Genomic DNA, 24625 nt, shown 5'->3' with positions numbered 1-24625 from the left:
GTTGTGCATCTTTCTGTAGCTTTATGTCAGTTTGTAGTGTTTTTTCATCTATGTATAGAACTTTTTCTGTCTGCTTGTGGTTATTTTGTATCTCTGCAGTTTGACATCTCTTTGTAGTTGTTTTGCATCGTGTTTTGGTAATTTAGTTTCTCTTTGTAGGTGTTATACAACTTTTTGTAGTTTTGTGTCTCTGGGGTGGTATTGTGGCACTTAACTGATGTTTAATTGGTATTTTTTTTTTTTATGTTTTTTGTTTCTATTTATCACTGTTATGGTCTCTTTTGTGGTTGTTTTGTGCTTTTTGTAGTTGTTTTGTGTTTCTTCGTGTTTGTTTTGTGGACATTTTGTTACTCCTTGTGGTTTTTCAGATGAAAACCCACTGGGCCCCTGCCTGTGACTTGCAGGCAGTATGCAGTAATCCATCCATGGCTGGATGGGTGTTTGGTTGAACTCCTTAACAGACAAGATGAGGAAACCCTCTCACCTCTTGTTGTGTGTGTGTGTGTGTGTGTGTGTGTACTACATAACAACTGAAAGTACATGCTCAAAACTCCAGTGTGGAGGAATTCAGTTCAACAAAAGGAATCAAAGAGCAACACATTTTATATTTAAGGCTTGAACCATCCTTGCAAAGATTACTGATAAAATACTGAGGGTGAGATAAGCTTAATGCAACTTTGATGAATTAAAGTTAGTGTTAGTAAAGATCCCCGTGTTTATCTCCAGTGTTCACACCATCTGATAATTTCACATGACAATAACAAATGTAATTTAGACACAGAATCAAATTGTACCTGCCTTTCTTAAGGATAGTTGATTTTATTTCATTATGATTAATCCAATCAATGGACTATTCAGTAAGGTTCAATTGGCTTATTGTTTCAATGTATGTACAGAGTACTCCCTAGAAAGCAATACAGACACTGAGTGAATTATCCCGGTGAAATTAAGTAATTGAATTGAATTAAAATCGAACGGGCGACTTTACTTGAAGAGAGGTATCAGTGTTTGCTATTAAGACACTTCCTGGTATCTGGTACAAAGTCAGATTGGAGCTATTACAAAAATATGAGAATCGCAGTTGTAATTACCACAGGAGGATGTTGACAAACAGTATTTACAATTCAACATCTTCTTCCAAAGACAAATAAACGCAAGCAGTTCCTTTTCAAACCGTACAACTTTATTTATGAAATCCTGCAACAGATGAGCCAAACAGTAAAATCTCAAAGTTTTCATCAACAAACAAACTTAGAAAAAGGTTAAAAAGAGAAAAACACGAGAACGCAGTCAAAGACCATGTGATCTCTCCGTCTTGACGTAGTGTCCACCTTACTGTCCCACCCCTCCATGTCATCTGTTTTCTCTCTCTCCTTCTCTTTCTATCACATTATCTTTCTTTCTGTCTCTGTTTTTCCTCTATGATAGCCAGGGGGTCCAATCAGCTGTCTGGTTGCAAACTCCAGCATCCGCAATTTACTTCTGCGCTCTCCTGCGACTGGCCCTTGGTTACCATGGCGGCGACATTGGCTGTGGGTTCTGGAGGTAGGACATCACAACTGCAGAGATGGACAGCCTGCAGAGAGCAGAGAACGGGAGAAAACATCATGTGAAGTGAGTTTTAAATATCCACTTTAGAATTTTATTGGGATGTGACATAACAAAAGTGTATCTTACATATATATTGAGCCTATCAGTTAACATGGTAAGAGAAAAACCCCCCAGTATTTTTAAAAATTAAAATTAAATCAAGATGAAATAATAGTAATAAAAAATAAGAAGCAAAACATTAAAGTTAAAATTTAATTTGACAATAACTTAAAAAATGTTCTAAAAACAATAAAAGGCAATATTTATAAAGTGATAGTTAATTAAAGGAAAGAGCTGCACAATGGGACCAAATTATTGACCAGGGGATGTGTGAAAGTTCATCGTATTAAGTATAAAAAATATTTGAAAAGTGTCATCCTTCATCAAGATCAAGTTTCCCACATTTCTGACTTTGACATGCGTCTCTGTGAGCCTCTGGGCCCGAAAATGCAAGATAGAGACCAAGAGATGTGAGTTAATGTAAACACACTGATAATACCACAATGTTAAGGTAACATGTAGAGCATCAGTAGGAGTCCTGGGCCTTATTGATAATATTCAGACAGTACAGAATTCAATTGAATTCATTGGCTTTAGTGGCATGACTGCAAAAAATACAATGCTGCCAAAGCAAATTAATACAAACTTACACACTATAATAAACAGAATAAACACTATAACAATACAAAAGGACGTGAAGAACAAGAGGGTCTATGGAATCAACCTACAACAATGAATTAATCATTAATAAACAATATTAATTATTGTTATGTGTGTGTGTTATTCACAGACATAATTCAAAGGCAGCCTGGTTGTAGAGAATCAAAAAGAAACTAGGATTCAATTGAAACTGAATTGTTGGGACTGATGCAGATACGGATATTAGAGAATTTAAAAAAAAATCCCATAAGGATGCCAGCCGATATTGTGATGATCCCTCACTTGTTGCAAAGATATGGAATGGAGGCAGGATGTTCTATAGTTTAACATAAATTTTACTGTCCAAAACTGCATTTTGGCACATGCCTTTATCGAGCTGTAGATGAATGATTTTGCTACCTTGGACTTTATTTGCATTTGTTGCAGACTGTGAGCACCTTTGTTTGAGTGACTTTTTAAAATCATTTTTTTAACTTATTGCCTATGGAGCAAAAACACGCTCCAGCTCCCTTTTAATTATTCAACAACATATTTTGCTGACAAGTTGGCGTATTATGAAACAGTGCAGTTGAGCTCAGGTCTGATTAGTACTGGGGGTGGACATTAACAAAGCACATTCACTGAAGTGCTGTAATTGAGTGCATGTTTTAGTATAACTTTAGCTCTACTACTGTGCATATTTGAAACACATATTGTACTTTTGACTCCACTACATTTCTATTCAGGCTCCTGCTCCTCGTTACTTTGAAGACAGCCAATGTATTTTCTTTTTTTTCTAAAATGTGATCAAGAAAAACTAGTCACAGTAAACAACTCCTACACTGTCGGTCAAGTTTAAAGTGTTTGCTGCATTTGAATAATGAAGGCTAATGAAAGTTACAGCAGGTAAAGATGACAAAATGAAGAAAGCCACTGCTAATGCAACACATTAGCAATCAATAATGCAGACGTAATGTCAGAAATATACATTTCAGTCTTGTAGGAATTAGTAGGAATGGATACCAAAAGCTGGTATTAAATGGACCCTGGGGCTACATAATTAAAAACTGCAGTACTGATAAGCTTAAAATCTTTTTCACATTGTGTACTTAAGTATTTTTTACTCAAGTAAAAATTTCACGAAACAATTTTTACAAATATTATGGATATGGATGGATATTTTGGCAGTATTTGGAGTTTCTGTATTTTGACTCAAGTAATGCAGCTGTGTTCTTCATCCACCTCTGACTGATGCAGGTATAAAGAATTTACCCCTGAGTCACGTGAAGCCGCTGTGGGGGCTAATGATGGCGGGTTCACCTGATAACGTTAACCAATGACATACCTGCCCTCCTCAGCTCTTTCATCCTGTATAGGCAATCACCTTTGTTTAATAACACGGGGATACTTACATCATTTCTGGGCTGTTGACAAATGTCCTAAAACTGGCCTTGAACCAGCTTCTGTGCACACCAGAAGCCGGTGCATTAAGTTCATCGTCTGACATTATTTGCTGAGCCAAACATTTTGCGTTATTTAACTATGAGCGCATCAAGCTTGTCTTTAACACAACCTCATCTAGACGATGGACCAGAAGGTTTTTCCTCATTGCAAATCCGTCTGCGAGGCCTGGACAGGTGCCCTACTGTAGTACTCTTTTATAAGCAAATGGAAATGTACCACCCCTTGAGGTCAGACAGTTAAAAGCTTTTGGACATTAGAGTTGGCTCATCTCAAGTCCCATTGGCAGACAGGAGAGAGTCTAACCTGCGGTTTTAAAGCTGCAGAATTCGAGACTTTCATGAAGACACATGCAGTAGTGCCTTCATTAGCCCTTTCATGACATTCCTAATAACTGAGACAGTAAAGATTCTCACAAATTGAAGTTTTGGAGTGAGCACGCTTCTCTGTCAAATGAAGCTGGAGCTTTGGGTGAGACAAAAATGGTGCATCAGGATACTGATAAGAATATTTTTCTGGTATAAAAATATACTAAATATATGTTACATGATCAAACTGGGTTCCGCTATAGTGCTAGATACAAAAGTGTTCACCAGTGTAAAACTTCAGATGCCCCAGTAGCTCAGCTGGTATCGCATGAATCCTCAGCAGCCATGTGTTATACTGCAGCCAAGGGCCCTTTGCTGTATGTCATTTCCCTATCTGTCTAAATCTGTTCTATCAAATAAAGGCTAAAAGCCTCCCAAAAAATTATCTTAACAAATGTAAAACTTTCTTTGGGTTGTTCTGATAACAATACCGTTATCAGAAAATGCCTCTAAAACTGCTTAAGATGCAGAATAGGACATCGCAGAGTCTGCGAGTCTTTGCACCGATCCAATAATACAGAAATGGGGCCATGCTAGTTCCCAACAGCATCTCATACACCAAATTATATGGTCAGTTAAGGAGAGTAACTCCAGTTTTACCTCAGCATTAGCTCATGTTGCAAAGTCTGTGGTAATGTCATCACTCATGCTAAACTGGTGAACTATATATTTCCCAGTCAAAGTTTCTCCAGGAAGTTGCTATGGGTGATGCTGCAATCATTACTGACTAAGTTAGTGACTGACTGTTGGTACTGTTAGTACCCAGTGTACATACTCTCATAGTCTCTGTTATTGTAGTGTGAATACAGATTGTCATTTCAGTTTTTATTTCCTGATTTGATTTTTTTTGTGAGGCTCCACAGCAAAACCTGGAATGAGCTGCCTTGGGATTAGGCTGAACTGTTTCTTGTGAGGAAGACAAAATGGACTTTTTACCGAGTGGATTGAACTCTGAGATTTTTTAAAAAACGCACTGGTACTGGATTGGTACTCAATATCAGGAAGGAACAAATGGTATCAGAACATATCTATCTATCTAGAATTAACTTAGAATCATTCATGTGAACATGTTGTAAAAACACAGTAACATATGACCATATGCCAGCTAGAGCTTCATCCAGAAAGCCTGACTCACTAATTTTGGATCTTTTCTTCTGGTGTCTTTGGTACAAACCTTTTAAAATGACACTGCAGGAAAACAGCAACAGCTGTGCTGTGCAGTGATATTATTGGTACAGTATTAAATTCAACATATGTTAGTGTAAAAATCATGCACAAGGAGCACACACACATTGTATGAGCTGTATGCATAAACATCACAGTGTTCTGTATTATACTCACATGAAGCTGCTCATCATCTGTTTCGTGTCCTCTGAGCTTCTGGAGTTTGCAAAGCTGATAAAAGAGCAGTAGACGGCAATCCAGGCGCACCACTTCAGCTGCAACACACAACAACACACAGGTTACAAAGCCTGGCTGTACAAGCTTGTGGAAGATTAGAAAGATCAACACTGATATTTATGTAATGGGACCAGTTTATATAATGGGACATCATATGTATCGCTAGCATCATATGGCACTGAATCAATGAGTACATGATGACCTTCAATTTGGTGTTGTCATTTGAAGATTGCCCTTATCCTGGCAAGTATACAAATATGTATGTACTTGATGTATTCCCAGCAGTTCCCAAACAGGATAACTGCACCCCAAGGAAAAAGCTATACTGAGGGTAAAAGGTGGCCCTCTTACTCCTTTGTAGATTCCTGATATTCACACGTTCAGGGAAGACATACATTCAGGAAATAATTTATGATGAAGCTAAAATAGTTCTTTGTTGGTGGAAAGACAATCAATTAAACAAACGATCTACTACTGAACTGGGAGGCCACACGAGGCGGCTGCTGTGCCCTCTTTGTTGTGTTTGATGTGTCCTTAGTGCTGAAAGTCAAAAGCTGCCCTTCATCCTTTCATGTAAAAGGTGAGTTTACCTTTAATCTTCTAAATGGAATGATTGGGCTGGACCAAGGTGTACCATTCAGGGGCAACAGCCCTTTGGTGTGGGCACACAATATGTGTGTGTGTGTGTGTTTGTGTGTGTGGGGGTCACCTTGAGCATGAGTCCACACATGCTGAAGATCATGCCGAGCAGGTTCATGTAGTCAGGCGTGGGGTCCTCCAGTGTGGGATTGGTCTCTGTGCTGGGTGGTTTGTACCTGCAACAAAGAAAACACAAACTGTTAACATGCATTTAATTTTTTATGTGAGATCCACTGTTACCCCCCAAGCTCTATGTTATTATTAAAATATCACATTACACCAATATGTAATTGTTGAACAACATCTCATTCCAAAACGATGGGCATCACTCTCCTCCTGTAACAGTTTACACTTTTTTGGAAAGGCTACTGGGATTTGCTGCCATACGGCTACATCAGCATTAGTGAGGTCCAACAGCGATGCTGGACGATAAGGCCTGGCAAAGGGTCAGCGTTCCTGGCGTTGGACAGGGTCGAAGTTAAGCATCTGTGGAGCCACTCAAGTTCCTCCACACCAAACTGAGAAACCATTTCATGATGGACCTTGCTTTGTTCATGGGACCACTGTCATACTGAAACAGGAAAGGCCCTTCACTGAACTGTAGGAGCCACGGTGGAAGCATACTATTGCTTCTCCCCACTGGAACTAATGAGACCACTCCAAACTATAAGCCCCAGACCAGAATTACTCTAGATCAGTGGTTATTTCCAAGGGTGGGATTTTGTTACACCTATGTATTATTACGTTTTCATCCACTATATCAATATTTTGTATACATTCAGTTTGCAGTACAGAAGCAAATTCTACAGCCCACAAAAAAATTGCTTAGAAACCTTCCTCTAAACCAAACCCCATTTATTTTTGCTATTCATGCAATTGGTTGGACGGTGAATTATAATAGTGTCTGTCTCTCCATCTGTTCAGTTCCTTTACCTCATTTTTAATTTTGAAACCCACCTGTTTGGTTGAATGTAATTTTACAAAGTTATTAACACAAAAATATTTTTTTAAATAATTATTTGATGCCTTATAGAGTTTACTGTCCAATTTTATTTGGTATTAGTAAATATAAATAAATGTTTACAGAGTAAGAACAAATGTCAATCTATATTGTCACCTTTAAGATAAACCTTTATTTTACAAAACTCTCTTGGCAATTCTGTGTCACAAACATCTGAAAAAGTTCAGTCATAAAATTGTTAAAACATAATTTACTTGCTTTTCATGACTTGACATAAATGTAACTGAATATGTTAAATGGGCATAGGATATTATCTGATATTGATCACAGACCCCTGAATCGAATCAAGTTGAAATCGTATTGTGGAAAATATCGTATCATTGTCCAAAATAGTTTAATATAGTAAGTCTGAAATCTAATGCACTAACTGTTGCATACTGTTTGGCCGCATTGTGTTAATTCACCTTAATGGCACCAAATGACCTAAAGTCGTCATTGTTTTTCTGTCAAGGTGTCAGAAAGGCAGTTCCTGGCTAATATTCGTGCCCTTATAGCTGAGTGTGATACAAGGGCAAATAGCAACACGGATGGAAAGACACCCCATTTACTAAAGTATAAACCATTTGATGACTATCATTATTTTGTTGAACCGACGAAATATTAAGTAATTATCATTGTTTTTTGGGTGTCGGGCGGTGTATAAATCCCACAGCTAATCGCTAATCCCTCTACGATATGCTCATGACTGGTGTTGCGGGTTAGCTACTTAGCTAGCTGTTAGCCGGCGTTAACCAAGCTAATATGGTAGGCTAATTCCTGAGAAAAAAACTCAAAAACTACAAGAAATACTCACCTTAAAATCTTATTCTGTCTCCTTGGGTCCGCCATATTGTTGGAAGACATAATACGTTACAATGTATTCCTGGTGTGACTTAATTATTAAGAAATTTAAACTCCGGTTACCGACAGACAGCTGATCGGCCTCGTCATGAATGGAACGGAGGGGGTAGCCATATCCGGTGGAGTTCAAAATAAAAGCGTAGAGTACTCCGCAGCTCAAAATGAAACGTGGCGAGGTTTTTTGAACTTTTATTTTGACAGGCGTTGGTAGTCCCAGTGTGCTTTGCGCTTGCTAGCAAACATGATGGCTAAAATGAATGGGAAAAGCTGTTGACTGTAACTAACTGGGGACAAAGTTGGTATCACGTTAGTTGCCAGGAATATCAACATGGCGCTCCCCTGAAATTGAAGTCAGGTAAAACGGTTCAAGTGAGTTAACTAAGTCAGTAGCACCGAAAACGGCAAATGACCGGGTAGCTTTTACTAAAAAACTGTTTGCTGTTGAGTAAACACGCTGGTTGTGTCTAAACAATTCACTGTTCAAGCTAGTAACTACACCAAAATTTCATTATCTGCCATAGCTCCATTAGCTTCCTTGTTAATTTCACTCATTTTATATATTCCTTTGGGAAAGCTCATGAAGTGCATTAAGCGTATACAACTGTACCGCGGTTAACTGTAATGAAGGAGTTGTCAGTGTGGCCCACATGTTGTTGTTGTGTTTTTCTTCATAGCTTATGTCATGGCGTTCCCTCAGCCCAGACCACAGGCTCCTCAGCTTCCTCAACATCTGCTCAGGACCATAGAGTGTCAGCAAGGAGCTGTCAGGGCTGTGCGCTTCAACGGTGAGACAGGGCTGAGCCGGATGGGAAATTATACTGCAAAACATGAACAACATACACCTCGATAAGTGACTTATCACGTTCCAGGGTTAGCAATAGTATAGTCTAGTATAGCCTCTAGCACCCTGATTATGAACTCTTCATGCGTGTCATGAGTCGTCCATGAAATATTATCAATTTACACGTGCTTATGTCTCGTGTTTTCCTGCTTGGTCAGCGGATGGAAACTACCTGCTGTCTTGTGGCAGCGATAAATCTTTAAAGCTGTGGAGTGCGAGCCGAGGGACCCTGCTGAAGACATACAGCGGCCACGGATACGAAGTTCTGGATGCTGACAGGTGAGACGATTGCCACAGAATCCTCCACAGGGGGTCAGGAGGGTTAATTTAGCAATATGGGATCAAAATGATTGACTACAAATGCATGCAAGTTGTAAACACATGTTGAAAGAAAAAACGATTAAAAGATTTTGAAGAGATCCCTGCGAGGAGTAAACGTGTTTGTCTCTCACTGGATGTTTCACAGTTCCTATGACAACAGCCAGATATGCTCCTGCAGCTCTGATAAGACAGTGATCCTGTGGGACGTTGCTACAGGCCAGGTCACACGCAAACTCAGAGGTCATGCTGGGGTCAGTTCTGCTGTTTATCACTTTTGTCCATTCCTTTTAAAAAGCTTTGCATGTTTTTTGCTGCACCTGCATAGTTTCATAGTATTTTATTCTCTTGTGTCTCCATACTGTGTTTTGTGTTTTTCTCTCATTTTTTTATATCTCACTCAAATTTTCTGCTCACAGAAAGTCAACTGTGTCCAGTTCAATGAGGAGGCCACTGTCATCTTGTCTGGTGAGTTTTCAGTCATGTAAATGCCTATAATGCATTTTTGTGAATACACTATTTATTATATATTGTGTATTTTTTGTACAGTGCCGTGTGTATTATGTGAAATATCTTGACTCTTGAACTCTCCATTTTCTTGGTCTGTATTTCTGTGAGTTACTCATCAACTAATACTGATCATTAGCTGATTCTAAGTGAATCTAATTAGAGGACTAAACCTGTATTTCCTTATTTCTACCTCATTGTTCTGCTGCGATCGGGACATTTCACCAACCCGAAACATTGCTATTTGAGGTCCTTTTGCATTTACAGAGAGCTCAGACAAATCCCACTGACTCTACCTTTAAGTAGTCAGAAGCAAGAACAGGTTGTTCGCTGCTAATTGAAAATAGATGCTTTAAAGAACTTAAAGTAGATCTAAGTGACCCGGGCAGGTTGTTTCAATCTGATTGAGCTATAATTTTAATTTCTTTAGAAATTCTAGGAACAAAGAAAAAAGGATACTCAGTATGCCTTAGATTATGTGATGACCTATATAATTAAACATTGTAAAAAGGATAGTTACAGAAAATGTATTTTAGAACAAATTTCGACCTGTGAAAGTGTCTTCTAGATTTAGGTGTTAACCAGTTTAATAAATCACATATAAAACAGTGATGTGTTTTATAAGGACACCTGAAAATAAATCTACAGGATGAAGGTTTGTTTCTAAGATATTCTGATTAACAGTATCTGCATAATCTGGTATCTGGTGGTAATATCAACTTTGAAACAAAACCTGTAGGGTTAAACTGTCTATAGAATTATACTTTTTTTTATTGGGTTTTGGTATAAACTCAGTAAATGTGTACCTTAATTTACTTGTAGACTGGGTGTGCGTGCATGTTTCCTTCTCCAGGGTCCATTGATGGGACAGTCCGGTGCTGGGACACCAGGTCCAGAAGATTTGAGCCCATCCAGATTCTAGACGAGGCTCGGGACGGCATCAGCAGCCTGAAGGTGGCACAACACGAGCTGCTTACCGGGTCAGAACAACAGCACTTACTATGTATCTCCTGTCCATTCAGCTGCTGCAGTTTGCATTTGACCTGGTAGAAAAGAAAGACAAAAAAAGTCTCTTACCTTTCTTCCAGTTAGACAGAGGTTTGATTTTTACATTTCACTGATATTTGTCTTGTGTTTAGGTCGGTGGATGGCAGAGTGAGGCGCTACGACCTGAGAATGGGACAGCTGCACGTTGACTTCATCAGCAGTTAGTTTTATTTTTCCAACATTAATTAAGAATAGTAACTATTACTGATACTGTTAATAGCAACCAGTTGTTGCAATAAGTGTAGCAGCAGTTAAAGCAAAGACTTTTCTAAACCTTTAAGACTATGGAAAAGCAACATTATAACTGTAAATATGAAAATGTAGTAACTTGTGTATCTGTATGTTTTTATGTGTTCCAGGTCCCATCACATGTGTGTGTTTCAGTCAGGACGGTCAGTGCACTCTGAGCTCCAGTCTGGATTCAACAGTCAGACTCCTGGACAAGAGCACCGGGGAAATGCTGGGAGAGTGAGTGCTATTCACTCTCACTGTAAATGAGTGTTCTGAACTCTCGTCAGCATCATCCATCCCATATTCAAGCTTCTCAAAACCAGGAAATCAAGAGGGTGTACTTAAAAAAATAATGTTTGTTTCGCTCAGGTACACAGGACACAAGATGAAGGGCTATAAGCTGGACTGCTGCCTGTCCAGTAAAGATACCCACGTCCTGAGCTGCTCCGAGGACGGACACGTCTACTGCTGGGACCTGGTGGAAGTAAGAGTCTGGTTACATTTATGTTCTTAGTGCATTTCATATAATGTGTTCACTGTAAGCATTTCACACGTATAAAATAGAGTGTGAAAAGTGTAAGAAAACAATAAACACTGGGAAATTTAGTCTACCCTGCTCAGCACCTGCACAACAACAACAACACATTACAGAAAATAGAAAATATTATAATTATAATAAAAATAAATCAAAAGCAGCACTGTTACATCTGGGGTGAGTAAGTACATGGTCAGGAAAAAATAAAGTGTGAAAGAAAAATAAATAAATTAAAATTAAAATAACAAACAAAACAAAAGTTGTTTATATATGGCCATAGAGTTAAGCAGTGCATTGATCAGGGGCCTGCTGCAGGTTGATGATATCAGAAATAAAGGCAGTCAGTCAGGAGGAACAACAAATAAACTATTAAAATAGGAAACAAAAGGTTTGCAAGATGCTGTAAGTGTAAACTTTATTTTTTTCCCAGATGAAAAAATATCACATCTTTCAGCCAAGCAGAGAACAGGGGGAAGGAGATGATTATCAGTCCAAAACAGAGGAAGTAAACAAGTGATTATTGTACTGAGGAAACATTTTACAAAACTTAGTTGCACATAATCACAGACACATCTAAACATCTAAACATCTCTCTCTTCTTGTAGAACAGCAGCCTGTAAAGTCAAGTCCTCCAAAATAAGAAAGTTATCCACCTGATTTCAGCAAAATGTAATCTGTTAAAAAACAGCTATAGTAAATGCAGTGAAAGCATGCTGTTTAATGTTAACATTTGTTGTTTTTCTTCTGGTCTTTTATTATTATTTTATTATTATTTATTTATTTTTAATGGTTTTAATCTTCTTATTTGTTACTGGTAGTTTACTGGTCTTAATTATTAATTTTTTATTCCTACTCTTAATGTTTTGTCGGTTTACTTTTGTCTATTTTTTATCTTTACACTATCCACACAGTTTTTGCAGCTGCAGCTTCAGTGTTTTCTCACACTTTGTGCAGCACTTTCCGCTTGCACCTAGAATGTGTCGTGTAAATAAGGTTTTACTTGTTTTTCCTCTGACCTCCAGGGATCCTTGTCCTTGAAACTGCCGGTGGGGAAAGCTGTTGTCCAGTCGCTGTCCTTCCACCCCACAGAGACCCGCCTCCTCACAGCCATGGAGGGGCGTGTCCAGGTGTGGGGGGCAGAGCCAGAGGAGACAGAGGAGGATGCGATGGCCACATAGAGATGGTGAAAGTAGTCAAAAGCTACACACACACTGAGAAGATTCATTTTTTCTGTTATTCCAGCAGCATCCAGTCTGTAAACATCATATCAGCATCAACTTTAAAACCCTGCTAAAACGTATGGTGGTGTGAAAACATCTTACTTACACATTTAGTTTTTGTGTCTGGAAACATGGGATCATTGGAGGTTTGGTACTGGAATAATCAGCACATTTTTAGCAATGCAGAACTGGTACCCTGGTACATTAGTCAAATGTGACTCTGTGTAGGCAGAGTAAAAAGTACACATGCCTGAGCAATCAGGTTATTTACCAGAGGCACCCTGAAAATCACACAAGCTGCATTTCCACTGCAGAAGCTTTCCCCAGGGACTAGGAACCTCTAGAGAGATCCGGAACATTTCCACCACAGGGACTAGGGTCTAAATTTATTTCCATGGACACAATTTTACTCCCTGGTACAGCAGATCATCAGTCTTTATATCAGTCTTATTTATGACTGGTAGCATTACAAAGATTTAGTTTATTAGAGAGGATGTGCATGATCTGGATGTGAATAATTTTAGTTCATGAGTCAATCATTGTCTGATGATCTAGGAGTTTTTGTATGTGTGCAAAACATTTATTTTTGTACAAACCTTGAATAAACATTTTCTTGTATAATTAACACCAAAATCATGTAAACTTTCTCTTGAAACACCACTACTGTTTTGTTCTGTACAAGTTTATCTTTATTAGGAAATGTACACACATTAAACATACAGATACAAAATAAGTTAATCAGCATGGCAAAAGAATGGCAACAAATAAATAAATAACTTATCTTACATAAATACATTTTTAAAACTGTAGCTGGACTGTTAATGAATAAGTCTGACTTGTAAAGAGCTTCACTCAGCTGCGTTTTTCAAAACACAAGGTGTATCCATGCAGCTTCGTACAAACATATGATCCAATCTATTATTAACCCCAAAATTGCACTGAAGACTTTAAATAAATATATGTCAGCTTATTTACAGAAATAGTCAAGTAGTTTGTATTAAAGTCATGTCTCTGCAACTGTTTTGTCAGAAAATCAAGATTCAGAATATGGTAGAATCAGTTGTCATTAATGGTGCTTTGATTTTTCAAAAAGTACCTCATTTCTAATTCCCTATATCTATTTAATTTACTGCTAATTACATAATAAAAAATCCCTCTTTGGAATGCAAACTGTTCTTCAAATGTGAAAAGAAGCCTGATTTTTTTTGTTGGTATCTGAGTAGTTTTTTAAGGCTCACAAATGCCTAAAGTTATAAAATGCTAATCCTGTTGAGGCTCATGAGCTCTGGATTTATGAGGTTTCCACCTAAAAGTGAAAGGGAAAATAGCTTAATTTTGTGCTCATTGAGTTTGACATAAATAACTTCTTAAGAAAAGCTCTCAGCTTCCACAATGGTATGTCATTTTGGAATGAAACTTCATTTACAGACTTTTACGAGAAAACCTTTCCTTTCCAGAATTGCCTCATCCTCACAAACCATCACGCACCCCCACCCTCTCACCTCCCCCCATTAACCGTCTACGCTCAGCTAGTCTAGCCCACGCAGCTGCAGCCCGCCGCCGACAGTTTCTCCACCTTGTGCCAGCGGTGTGAGTTGTCGAGGAAGGCCATGTCCTCATGGTGGGTGGGCCTGCAGCAGGGCGCGTTGTGCCACAGCTCCCCGGGCGCTGGCTGAGGGAGCACCCCGCTCAGCAGCAGGTTGGTCAGGGTGAGGTCGTGGTTGGAGCGGGCGTGGGGGCACGTCCCGCTGCAGTACTTGAAGAGGACAGTCTCGTCGGAGTCGTAGCCCAGCCCGAGGTCTCGGACCTGCAGCAGGATGGAGCGCAGGCCGCACTGGGAGTCTGGGGTGGAGCGGCGTGATCGGACTGGGATCGGGATGATGGGGTCGGGTGATTGCCCGACTCCAGAAGCTTCGGCTGGGCCGTCTTCTGCAGCTGCATCTCTGTTGTTCTTGTCGTTGTTTGGCGACGTGTGTGGAGATGCCGTCTCTTGTTTCTGACCTGGAAAAGACAGAATTATCTATACATCTGATCGACAAAAGAAAGGAATAAAAAGGAATAAAAACTGACAACAAAGATCAACTAATTTCAAGCTTGACCCCGTCTACATTTAAACACCACTTATTTATGCTCTTAACTGAAAATCAATAACCTCTAAAAGGCTGAAACCAAAAGTTTAAAGTGATATATATTCAAATCTAGACACTAAATTTAACACATTGCTCTCAAATTAAGCAAAAAATAAATATTAGCCGAAAGGTCATAGGTCACGATCTTCCCTACAGCCAGTACTTACCGATCAGTGATCTCAGCAAGTGGCTCTCTCCTCTCTGGACGCAAAACAGAATCACAACCAGCTTCAACAGGGACCTCATCGCTACAGTCTGCTCTCCGTCTGCGCCGTCGCTCGAAATGAACCAGACACGTGTGAGTTCGTATGTCTGCGAGTGTCTGCGGGTGCGAGTGATGCTTAAGATGCAGTCGAGTCACAACCTCCAATATATAGCCCTCGGAGGTGAAGGGGGGCGAAGGGATGAGGTGAGGAGGTGTAGGGGGGAGACAGACGCTAACCCGTTACTTGCCAACAGACTATCCCGCTCACCTGAGGCTGACAGGGAGCGTAGGAGGGCAGGCGGGCGCTTGACCCAGAATTTGTCCTGTTGGGATTATCTAATTGGTGTAAATCACCGGCTTATTGTTAAGTTTCCCCCAGATGTTTTTCCAGAGGATGTTGGCCCCTGGCAATATGGATTCCAAGAGTTTTGGGGTTTCTTAAAAGCTGCTGAGGACAGGGCCATGATGTCACATTGATGATGCTCAGAAGTATGTGTGATAAATGAATCAGGAGATAGGTAGCTGGACAGACACGGAAGTGGAAAGGCAGGCAAGCAGATGGCCAGGAGATGAATTCATGGACAGAATCAACACACAAACACAAACTAATCGTGTCGGATATGTAAAGGAAGAAGTGCGGTGAAAGGGTAAAAAGGCTGGGTGAGTCACTGTGGAATGTCTTGAAATAGGCCCCCATTGTCACTTTTCTTATTGTAAATATTACGTCCGTGGATGAGTATAGGAAAGCCGAGAAAGAGAAACTTCAAAAGGTTAAACACCAAAGAAGAAAGGGAAGTCAGGTTATAATTAGAACACAACGGGGCCCGTATCAGCAGACATTCCACAATGGGTGACTCGCCTTGAGCCGGTCCATAAATTGAGGGATTTCATCAGCAATGTGTGGCTGACATGTAGAATATGTAGAACATGCATTATGTAACAGTTATAGGGCCCAAACAGGCTGTGAATGGAATCTGGAGTTTGCAAGGAAAGTGCATATTTGGACCCCGTTTCTGCCGTCAGGTCAAACACCTCGGTCCACCTAATTTAGCAACTGATGAAACTGAAAATATAGACCGAACCTGCATTCATTTCAAATTTTTAGCAACTTTAGGTTGAAATGAATTCCTGCACCGGTCTGTATCTAACATAACTGGTGAGTTTTTTTTTACTGTCTCATGTTTACCTAGAAAACTTTCTCAGGGAATTTGGTGTTTTTTCTGCTGTATTTTAAAGTTCATTTAAATTGTCTGTTTTACTGCCAGCAGATGTACAAACCCCACCATTTACAGTTGGGACGCTGTGTAAAACATTAATAAAAACAGAATGCAATGATTTGCAAATCCTCTTCAACTTATAAACTATGGAATACGGTACAAAGAAAAGATAGTTAATAGTCAAACTGATAAACTTTATTGTTTTTTGTAAATATACACTCATTACACCAGACCAGCAGTAATTTACAATGCTTACAGCTAACTATTTATAATTTTATGTGCACAGCAGCAACTTTAAAAACAGTTAAAATACACAAAGTACACATTTATCTCAGTCTTCCTAATTCCCTCTAGCTTCTGATTGGTTAGTTCAGTCACATGTGAGTCGTAACCAGGAAGTGTTTGTTGTTGTGAAGTTCATCAAATCCTCCCGTTACTGTATGAAAGGTTTTTGAGTGTTAATTTTAGAGGTGACAAATGGCGAATAACACCTTTCACTTTTGTTGGTCCCCCAGATGTTACTGTTGCTCTTGGCCTGCAGCCATGTGTATATTTAAAACCTTCGTTCAGTCTGCACCAGACAGACTTGATCATACTCTAATGTCTAGTGTCATTTGGTTTATTTGAAATGTAGTTTTAAGTGTCTATCTTGTTTACTTTTTGCAATATAAAAATACATGATCCACCATGTCCTGTGGGCCACAATATCCACATCTACCTGTAGCAGGTTTATACATCAATGTCCTGTTTAAACTGGTGTGATCAAACCTCATCCTTGATAACATGTCCTCCTCCTTTCTACTTTTTTCTGATTTCTTTCATTTCTCCTACTTTCCTTTGAATGCTGTAATGGTATTTGCCCTCATTTCCTGTCCCATTCCTCTGTGGGATGAATATTATGGCATTATTCAAAACAGGAAAAAAAAATAAACATTGAAATTAATTTTTTGTTTCAGGATTGGCTCCAAGTTTTGAATGTTTGCATGTTTTTCTAGGCTGAAAAACCCCCAAAAAACCCTAATCTCCGTACACATTTTGTGTTTGTGTTTTTCTTCACAACTGCTGCACTCTTTTTACATTGTTTCTGCAACACACTTTGTTTCAGATTTGTTGTTGTTCTGCTGGTGTATTTTGTTTACCAGGTTTGAAAGCTTGTAAATGATCTGAAAAATGGTGCGCATATGTTGAGGGGTGGGGGGTAGAAACTGCTTGCAGACTTCTCTTTCAGTTCCAACACCCAATTTTCAGAGATCTGCACACGCAATTTTGAGCTTGTGAGTCACAAGATTTCCACCAGCATCTGCACGAGTTTTCAGATCACCATTTATAAGGTTTTAAACCAGCAAAACAAAATATAATTGGAGAATAGTGACAAATTGTGTAATGGAGAAATGCTGGAAAAAGAGTGCAGCAGTTGTGAATAAGAGAAACTCAAATGCAAAATGTTTGAAGAGATTTGATTATCTTTCAGCCTGACAAAATGTTATGCAAGTCTTCAACCTTTAAATGTTTTTACCTGTTTCAAATAATGAATGACATTAATCCCACAGAAGAGAGAGAGAGAGAAATCAGTAGAAGTATAAAGGAAGGCATTAAAAAAGAGACACTTAAAACTACACTAAAATGCACCAAATGACTTGACATTAGAGGAATGATAGTCTGTCTTGTGCAGACTGGACAAAGGCTTTATACACACATTGGCCCAGTCCAGAGCCTAATAACATTTGGGAAAGCGTAAAAAAACGTAAAAGGGTTATCTTCTATCTGTCACTTCACATTAACACTCGCTTACATTTCATACAGTTGTAACATGAGGGTTTGATGTGTGCTGGTTGGATTTCTCTTAAGAAGAAACATGAGAGACATGACTTATGTAGACTGAGGTAAATGTGTGACAACCCAAAGAGACAATGCTGACAATTTGTTCAAAGATGTGCCCATGGTGTGATGTCAAATTCTGATGTTTCGCTATGAAACAGGAAACATAACTTTAGTGTAAATGATTCAATTTATACCAAACTTCACGTTTGATAGAGTCCAGCCCCCAACACATGAACATCAGAGTCATTGCGCCACCTACTGGCAACAGGAAATGTCATGTTTTAGACTTTGATGTGCTCCTAACAGGTTCACCATTTCCAACTCAAATGTGGTCAGACGAGCCTTAATAACTGATAATGCTGCATTGTGAAGACTCTTAAAGTTTCGTCAGATGACATTGACCTGGTGCCACGGCAAACTTTGATGTTTCACCATGACACAGGACGTTGTTGTAACTTCGTGCTTCATGGTCAAATACGTCCCGAACTTAACATGTTTGATAAGATACTTGGCCTAAACACGTCTACAGAACTTTTTCTGTTGAATACTGGGGAAAAGGATTACTCTGTCAAGACAATTCAGTTAGTTGTGTCAGTTGTATTTAAGTCTGATTGCCAGTTAAATGTAAACTGAGGCAATTTCTCCAAACACACGGGGTCAAACACTGTATATGGCCTCAGCAAACAGAAAAGACACACTTGTAGTTACTCAGACACTAACTACTTTTTATACGTTGATATTTAAACATATCCTTATACAAGGACAATACACACTGGTTAACATCACAGTTGCAAACGGCTCATTTTCTCCGTCAGATGTTGGATAAGTCATTAAAATAAAACAAGAAAAGGTGGGTGGAACGTGAAACATATTTAACAAAAGAACAAAAACTAAAGAATTAGAGACGAGTGGAGTAAAAAGTTAAGCAATATTTGCGTTATGGAAGATGTTCTGCAGTACAGTCAGTTAATACAGTAATCAAAACAAACAACATTACCTCTACTGTATTTTGTTAATGCCTGACTCCTGGCTTCACTTAGTTATATTTAGACAAGAGGAGTGTGTCCAATGAGATTTTAAGTTTATTTATTATATTTAAACAGCCCCATTTCTCATGTATTATAGTTCTGTAGATATGAATTACAAGGGAATCATCCCTAAATCTTGAACTAATAATGGTCCATGAAATTTACTGCCAGGAATTTCAGTAATTCTTTCAAGGATCAGGTTTTTGAGACGGCACTAAATTAGGCATTAAAATGAAAAATGGCTCTGTATTTTTTAAGCAAGCTCTTCCTTTAGTTAGAGCCTAGTCCATACAATGCATCTGACTCTAACTTGAGCAAATTTTACACTAAATACTCGCGTATGCTTTAATATTATATTTGTTTCTTTTATTCCTTTTAAACACCAAATGAATGTTCTGTCTTTTGGACCTCATGTTTACAGGAAAATTCATTCTAAAATCAAAAAGGCATATTTTCCCTCTGGACTGTAGTGCTGTTTATTCATCTGTGTAGTTCTGGTGTGAGTTGCAGAGTTTTTGAGATATCGGCAGAGATGTCTGCATTCTCTCCAATATAATGGGACTGAATGGCGCTTGAGTTGTGGTGCTCAAAGTGCCAAAAAAATAAAACTAAAATACATTTGAAAAACTCAACACCAGTGACTTCTTCCAGAAATCATGACCTGTTTTGATTCTGGAGTGAACTGTCACTTTAAATACTCACTACTAGTTAAAAGTCCTTTTATTTGTTCCCCGATCATCCATTCCAAGAAGTTAGTTAATGGACAGTTTGGCTTAATTTTACAGGTTTAAATTTGCAGGAGCAGAATAAGGTCAAACACATTCATATCTGTGGAAATTCTCTTGTCCTTCATATCTTTGGACTGTAGGAGGAAACCCGTGCAAACACAAGGATGAAAATAATCAAACATTATCAGCTGATTCACCTTCATGTTAACACTACTATTGAACAGCAATTGTCAAAACTATATTTTCAAGATGTACATGGGAAGTTTATTTCAGTCAGTTTAGTTATATGTTTGTTGCCTGAAAGGACTACAGCTCTCATTTCGTCGCATTGCCTTAACAAGCTAACAAATGTGGGTTTTAAAGGATAAGGTCAATAATTTTCAATCCGGCATCTATTTTGCCTTCTTTTTCTGTTGACTAATAGGAACAGCAATTTTTGAAACTGGTTCAGTATTGAGCGAGACCGCAGCAGCCGTAAGTCGTAAAACAGGTTGTAACGTACGTCATCTGGGCAACTGCGCCCATCAAAGTACATCCACTAAAAGTGCTCATTTTACCATCCACTGGTTCAGATCATTATTATAAGAAAGATGGAGATGGAAAGATAAACCAGAGATAAGTTTTGTTTAACCAGAAACAGAAAGTTTGCTCCAGACTGCATTTACAGAAACAGTTTATAATATATACTAAATAAAACTCAGCTAAACCATCTTGGTTTGTCTTTCCGCTGCTCTAGCAATCACCAGCCCTGGTTTGGTGTAAGTAAACCCTTAATTTACTGCATAAGATGTGAAAATATTGGGAGAGAAACGAGATGGAGGTCAGACATCAGAGAAACAGCAGGGAAAAATGGTATGTAGACCAAAAATACGGTTTATTTTGACCAAACCAGAGTCGGAGCAGTGGAAAGATGAACCAAGGCAGACTGTATTTTACAATTATAAAATTACTGTTTCTGTAAGTGGAATCTGATCACTTTGGCAGGAATGTTAAAGCGGCTGTTTTTGGTTAAACAAAACACATCTCACTCTTTGCAAAAGGGTCTGTCTCTGTAATGATCCATAATGTTGTCAGACTTTTAGCGTAATGAATGGCACAATTGCTGCTGTTGCACAGCTGACGGCTGCAGCATCCTCGCTCAATACTGGACAAATTTCAAAAATTGTTGTCTCTATTCTCTAGTCAGTTCGACACAAAAACATGGTAAAGAATAGGCTGAAAAATACCAAAATTACCCTTTAAGACTCACAGCTGGTTCACTGGACCTTAACTCTGTAGTCTGCGGTTGCAGTAAATACAGTAAAGGTAAAGCGACACAGAGAAAGACAGAACCACACCCAGATGTACTGACAGACCTTGTCAGTGCCCTCGTTCAGACTGTGATTATAGTGGGCTTGTAACCCTTGTTGTTTCTGCTGATATAGTAAATAGAGTTTTGTCAACTTGCACAACTTAAAAACAATAAGACTTTTGCTTAACTCGGCTGTCCACAAGCAAGAGAAATTATTCTCACGGAGAAAGCATTCATTTCCTGGTAATTTGTACAGAAAACAAGAACACGAAAGGGCAAAGGGCCTGACACATTCCTTCCACCTCTCGAAGAGACAGGAGGATGAAGGCCAAGCGAGAGATAAGAAGACAGAAGGAAAGCGGACAAGGTGGTGGGAGAAATACAGTGGAGATAGAGCAATCCCTTTGGATTATGGCCGAAAGAACCAGTCTGGAATTCTGGGTTGTCAGAGGACAGGAATGGAAAGAACGTGGCATCCAGCTCTATTAAAAAAAAAAGGAAGAAATACACGAAACATTTTTATATAGTTGTAAAACCGGCCAGATCTGAAAACTGATATCTATCATTTGTGAAAGCGTCACCTATTCTTTATACCAGAATTGATATCACATATTTAAAACCAAGTTAGGACCTTTAGATGTATATTTGGTGTCCAAGCTATCAGATAGTAACAGTGTATGTGAGTTTTTTAGCTAAGCTATAGCAGCGTGGCTCTGGGGACAGCTGTTTGTTGGTCAGTCGCTTCACCACTTTGGTCCAGACTGAAATGCCTCAACAACTATTCAATGGCTTGTATATTATTATATATTATTATATATTCAGAGTCCCCAGAGAATGAATCACTATGACTTTCGTGATCTGACTTGTCCTCGAGAACAACTAGCAGTTACTTATCCTGTGAAATACCTTAAATATCCAGCGTGTAAGATTTGCAGGGATTTATTGGCAGAAGCTGTTTATATCTACAGAGGGCACAGGTCCTCTTCCACAGATGCTGCCATGACACACCGCCATGTTTCTACAGTAGTCCAGAGCCGAACCGATCACTAGCTCTTTTGCGTTTTGCGGCCGTGCTCGGAGGGGGAGAATGCTGTGTGTTGGCAATCTGCAAGCTTACTGCTAGACGTCCCTAAATCCTACACAGTTTAGCATCCTCTCACATCTATAGTGGTGGAAAACTTGCCGAAGATATTCATGGTTTCCTGATGATGTATCATAATAACTTTAGGGATGGATTGTCATGCCGTGCTCTGTCAAACTCGGTTTATGCCCAAATACCTGTAAAACTAAAGACATTTCAGTCAGGACAGACTTTGTTCTGAGTGTACAAAATATATTTATTTGACTTGTGCACGATTGAGAAAGGAAAGTCTTTGGTGGTTAGACTCCATGGTGACATCATCAAGTATAAAGGGTAGTGAAGCTGTGATGCATAAAGGAAACCCCCGATAGAGTCTAGACACTGGTGGTAGTGGTGGTGGAGAAGGCAGGGCTGATGATCTGAATGAGGACTGGACTTCTGATGAGCTCAACCTGGGGACTGGATTAGAAGAACTGGAGGAGAACGGGTGAAGGAGGGTCGCAACAATTCTGTGCAGAAATGACAGCTGAAAGCGGCAGAGAGGAGAACAGATTTTAAGTGTTGACAGTGATGGGTTGAAGGAGACTGGCTAAATTTGGTGGGTTGACTCAAAGTGTGAACGCCCATGGATAGTTATTTGAGAATAAATGGGTAAAAAGAGAGGGGGAGAGAAAGACACTTAAGGATGAATGAGGCATAAAGTCTGATAGCCTGATTTAACTTAAGCTGAGGTTCATTCTCATCAGCCAAGACTGTGCTCTGTGTTTAGCAATAATTAGCAAATGTTAGCATGCTAACATATTATCCATCTTGGTGAACATGGTGGACACTATACCTGCTAAACATTAGCATGTCTTTTGGAGCGTGTTAGCATGTTGTTGTTAGCCTTTAGTTCAAAGTGTACAGCTGTACAGAGATGCTAGCATGGCTGCAGACAGAAAGTCTCATGATAAACACGATACTGCACAGCCCTGCTGCTACGTATACGTACATCACACAATGTTCGTAGGGCACCGGGTTCTGGAAAGGACACCAAAACCATCTGATCATGAGTTTAGGGTACCCAGAAGGGCAGCAGTGGCCGTGACGCTGCAGCACTTGATTTCAGACTTTAACCGAAATACACAGTATAATAGAATTTATTATTTTTTATATACAACACAAACTTTCACACCAACTGCAGTTACAGTTAATGCAAGGCAAGATTTTTTTTTTTTATTTATTAAACCTTTATGTAAGCAGGAAGGACCCTGCTGAGATTAAAAATCTCCTTTTCGAGGGGGTTCAGGCCGAGACAGGCAGCATTATAGAATAATAAAGGACTGTTTTTTCTAACCCACTTTCTCCCCGATGGCTCCACTTTCTGAACAGCGATGCTGCAACTTTTCTAACCTCTGGGCTGCTTTCAGTTCCGTGCATAAATGTCACAGTCGTCTGGTTTCTAGTCTACTTTTAAATCATTTTCGAGGCATCATAGATCTTTCGGGTTGTGGGATCACTCCTCCCATCGCTCTGTCTCATCTGGCACATTCCTGCACCTCAAGCACATTTATTTGGTTGTGTCATGAAGCAGACATACATCAGAAATATATGTTTTTTATTGATGTACTGCTTCCTGTATGTCTGACCCTTCTAGCAGACAAATTAAAATAACTCCTCCAATTTGTAGGACTTAAAGGATATTTTATAACCTAATCTTAAGAATAAAAATGAATGATGATGGTTCCATGCTCGTCTATGGGTTTTAGCTCAAAATAATTTCATGCACCAGAATTTACTTGTTTTCCCAATAAATTCTTAAACTCAAAATCTCAAACTGAGATCTGCTGTACCTAATCATATATTTTAAAATTTGTTGCTTGGAAGGACTTTTTTAAAGTTACGTTTATGTAATTAAATTTAAAAATAACATGTAAAGAATCACTTTCTCACTGTTCACAGGCAGCCAGACTGCAGAGGCTTGGGCATGACTCCAGACTGGGCTAAATGCAGCCTGCGTTACTGCCAAAACTGATATGGAGAGGTAAAAATAGAACAGGGAAAATTTGATATATACATCAAGAGGATGAAGTATGGGAAAAACTGAAATGATTTCTATTGATATGCTCAGATTTTGGGAAATTTCAACCAGAAGTTGGGTGCAGCGGTTTGGGAAACAGGAGAGAAAGGAATCATTCAAATATTCTCATCAAGATCCAAATCCGGCATTCAGTCCAAGTCCAAGAATACACTGACATGAGTGGAAGAGGGAAGAAAATTTTATTATTAATTCAGAGGAGGACAGGAGAAGAATATGTCAAACACAGTGGAATTTGAGTATCTCTTGAATATAATGGAACTACTACTCTACTAGTAGAAAGAAAGTAGTTCCTATATGAAGCTGCACACAACAAGGTCTGTGAACTATCTTGTGTCATGATGTCTTTTTTGGGTGCTTTGAGCACCACAAGTTGAGTAGCATCTAATT

The 24625-nt window shown here is 39.1% G+C and overlaps 3 protein-coding genes across 4 annotated transcripts; 1 reads left to right on the top strand and 2 right to left on the bottom strand.

The window, feature by feature from the left end:
• Positions 1 to 1161: 1161 nt before the first annotated feature.
• Positions 1162 to 8083, bottom strand: wdr83os (WD repeat domain 83 opposite strand). The gene is made up of 4 exons (XM_084714766.1): positions 7913 to 8083; positions 6169 to 6274; positions 5400 to 5497; positions 1162 to 1576 (listed from the first exon to the last, which is right to left on the bottom strand). The coding sequence occupies exons 1-4, from the start codon at positions 7960 to 7962 to the stop codon at positions 1510 to 1512; spliced, it is 321 nt and encodes a 106-aa protein (XP_084570892.1). The 5' UTR covers positions 7963 to 8083; the 3' UTR covers positions 1162 to 1509.
• Positions 8084 to 8185: 102 nt separating this feature from the next.
• On the top strand, positions 8186 to 13396 carry wdr83 (WD repeat domain containing 83). Of its 2 annotated transcripts, none has more exons than XM_084714764.1 (10): positions 8186 to 8314; positions 8634 to 8744; positions 8959 to 9079; positions 9267 to 9372; positions 9538 to 9586; positions 10479 to 10605; positions 10765 to 10832; positions 11032 to 11140; positions 11273 to 11387; positions 12461 to 13396. In XM_084714764.1, the coding sequence occupies exons 2-10, from the start codon at positions 8642 to 8644 to the stop codon at positions 12614 to 12616; spliced, it is 954 nt and encodes a 317-aa protein (XP_084570890.1). In that variant the 5' UTR covers positions 8186 to 8314; positions 8634 to 8641; the 3' UTR covers positions 12617 to 13396. The 2 variants fall into 2 exon arrangements, with proteins under 2 accessions (XP_084570890.1, XP_084570891.1); XM_084714765.1 differs by having other exon boundaries at positions 8193 to 8328.
• Positions 13397 to 14177: 781 nt separating this feature from the next.
• Positions 14178 to 15365, bottom strand: LOC146329496 (persephin). The gene is made up of 2 exons (XM_084712225.1): positions 14955 to 15365; positions 14178 to 14659 (listed from the first exon to the last, which is right to left on the bottom strand). Exons 1-2 carry the CDS (start codon positions 15031 to 15033, stop codon positions 14193 to 14195), a joined length of 546 nt encoding a protein of 181 aa, XP_084568351.1. The 5' UTR covers positions 15034 to 15365; the 3' UTR covers positions 14178 to 14192.
• Between the last annotated feature and the right edge of the window lie 9260 nt (positions 15366 to 24625).

Source organism: Lutjanus erythropterus, chromosome 3, assembly GCF_056507025.1.
Source record: "Lutjanus erythropterus isolate fLutEry1 chromosome 3, fLutEry1.hap2, whole genome shotgun sequence".
NCBI classification, from domain to species: domain Eukaryota; kingdom Metazoa; phylum Chordata; class Actinopteri; order Lutjaniformes; family Lutjanidae; genus Lutjanus; species Lutjanus erythropterus.
This window is presented reverse-complemented; position numbering and strand designations above follow the sequence as displayed.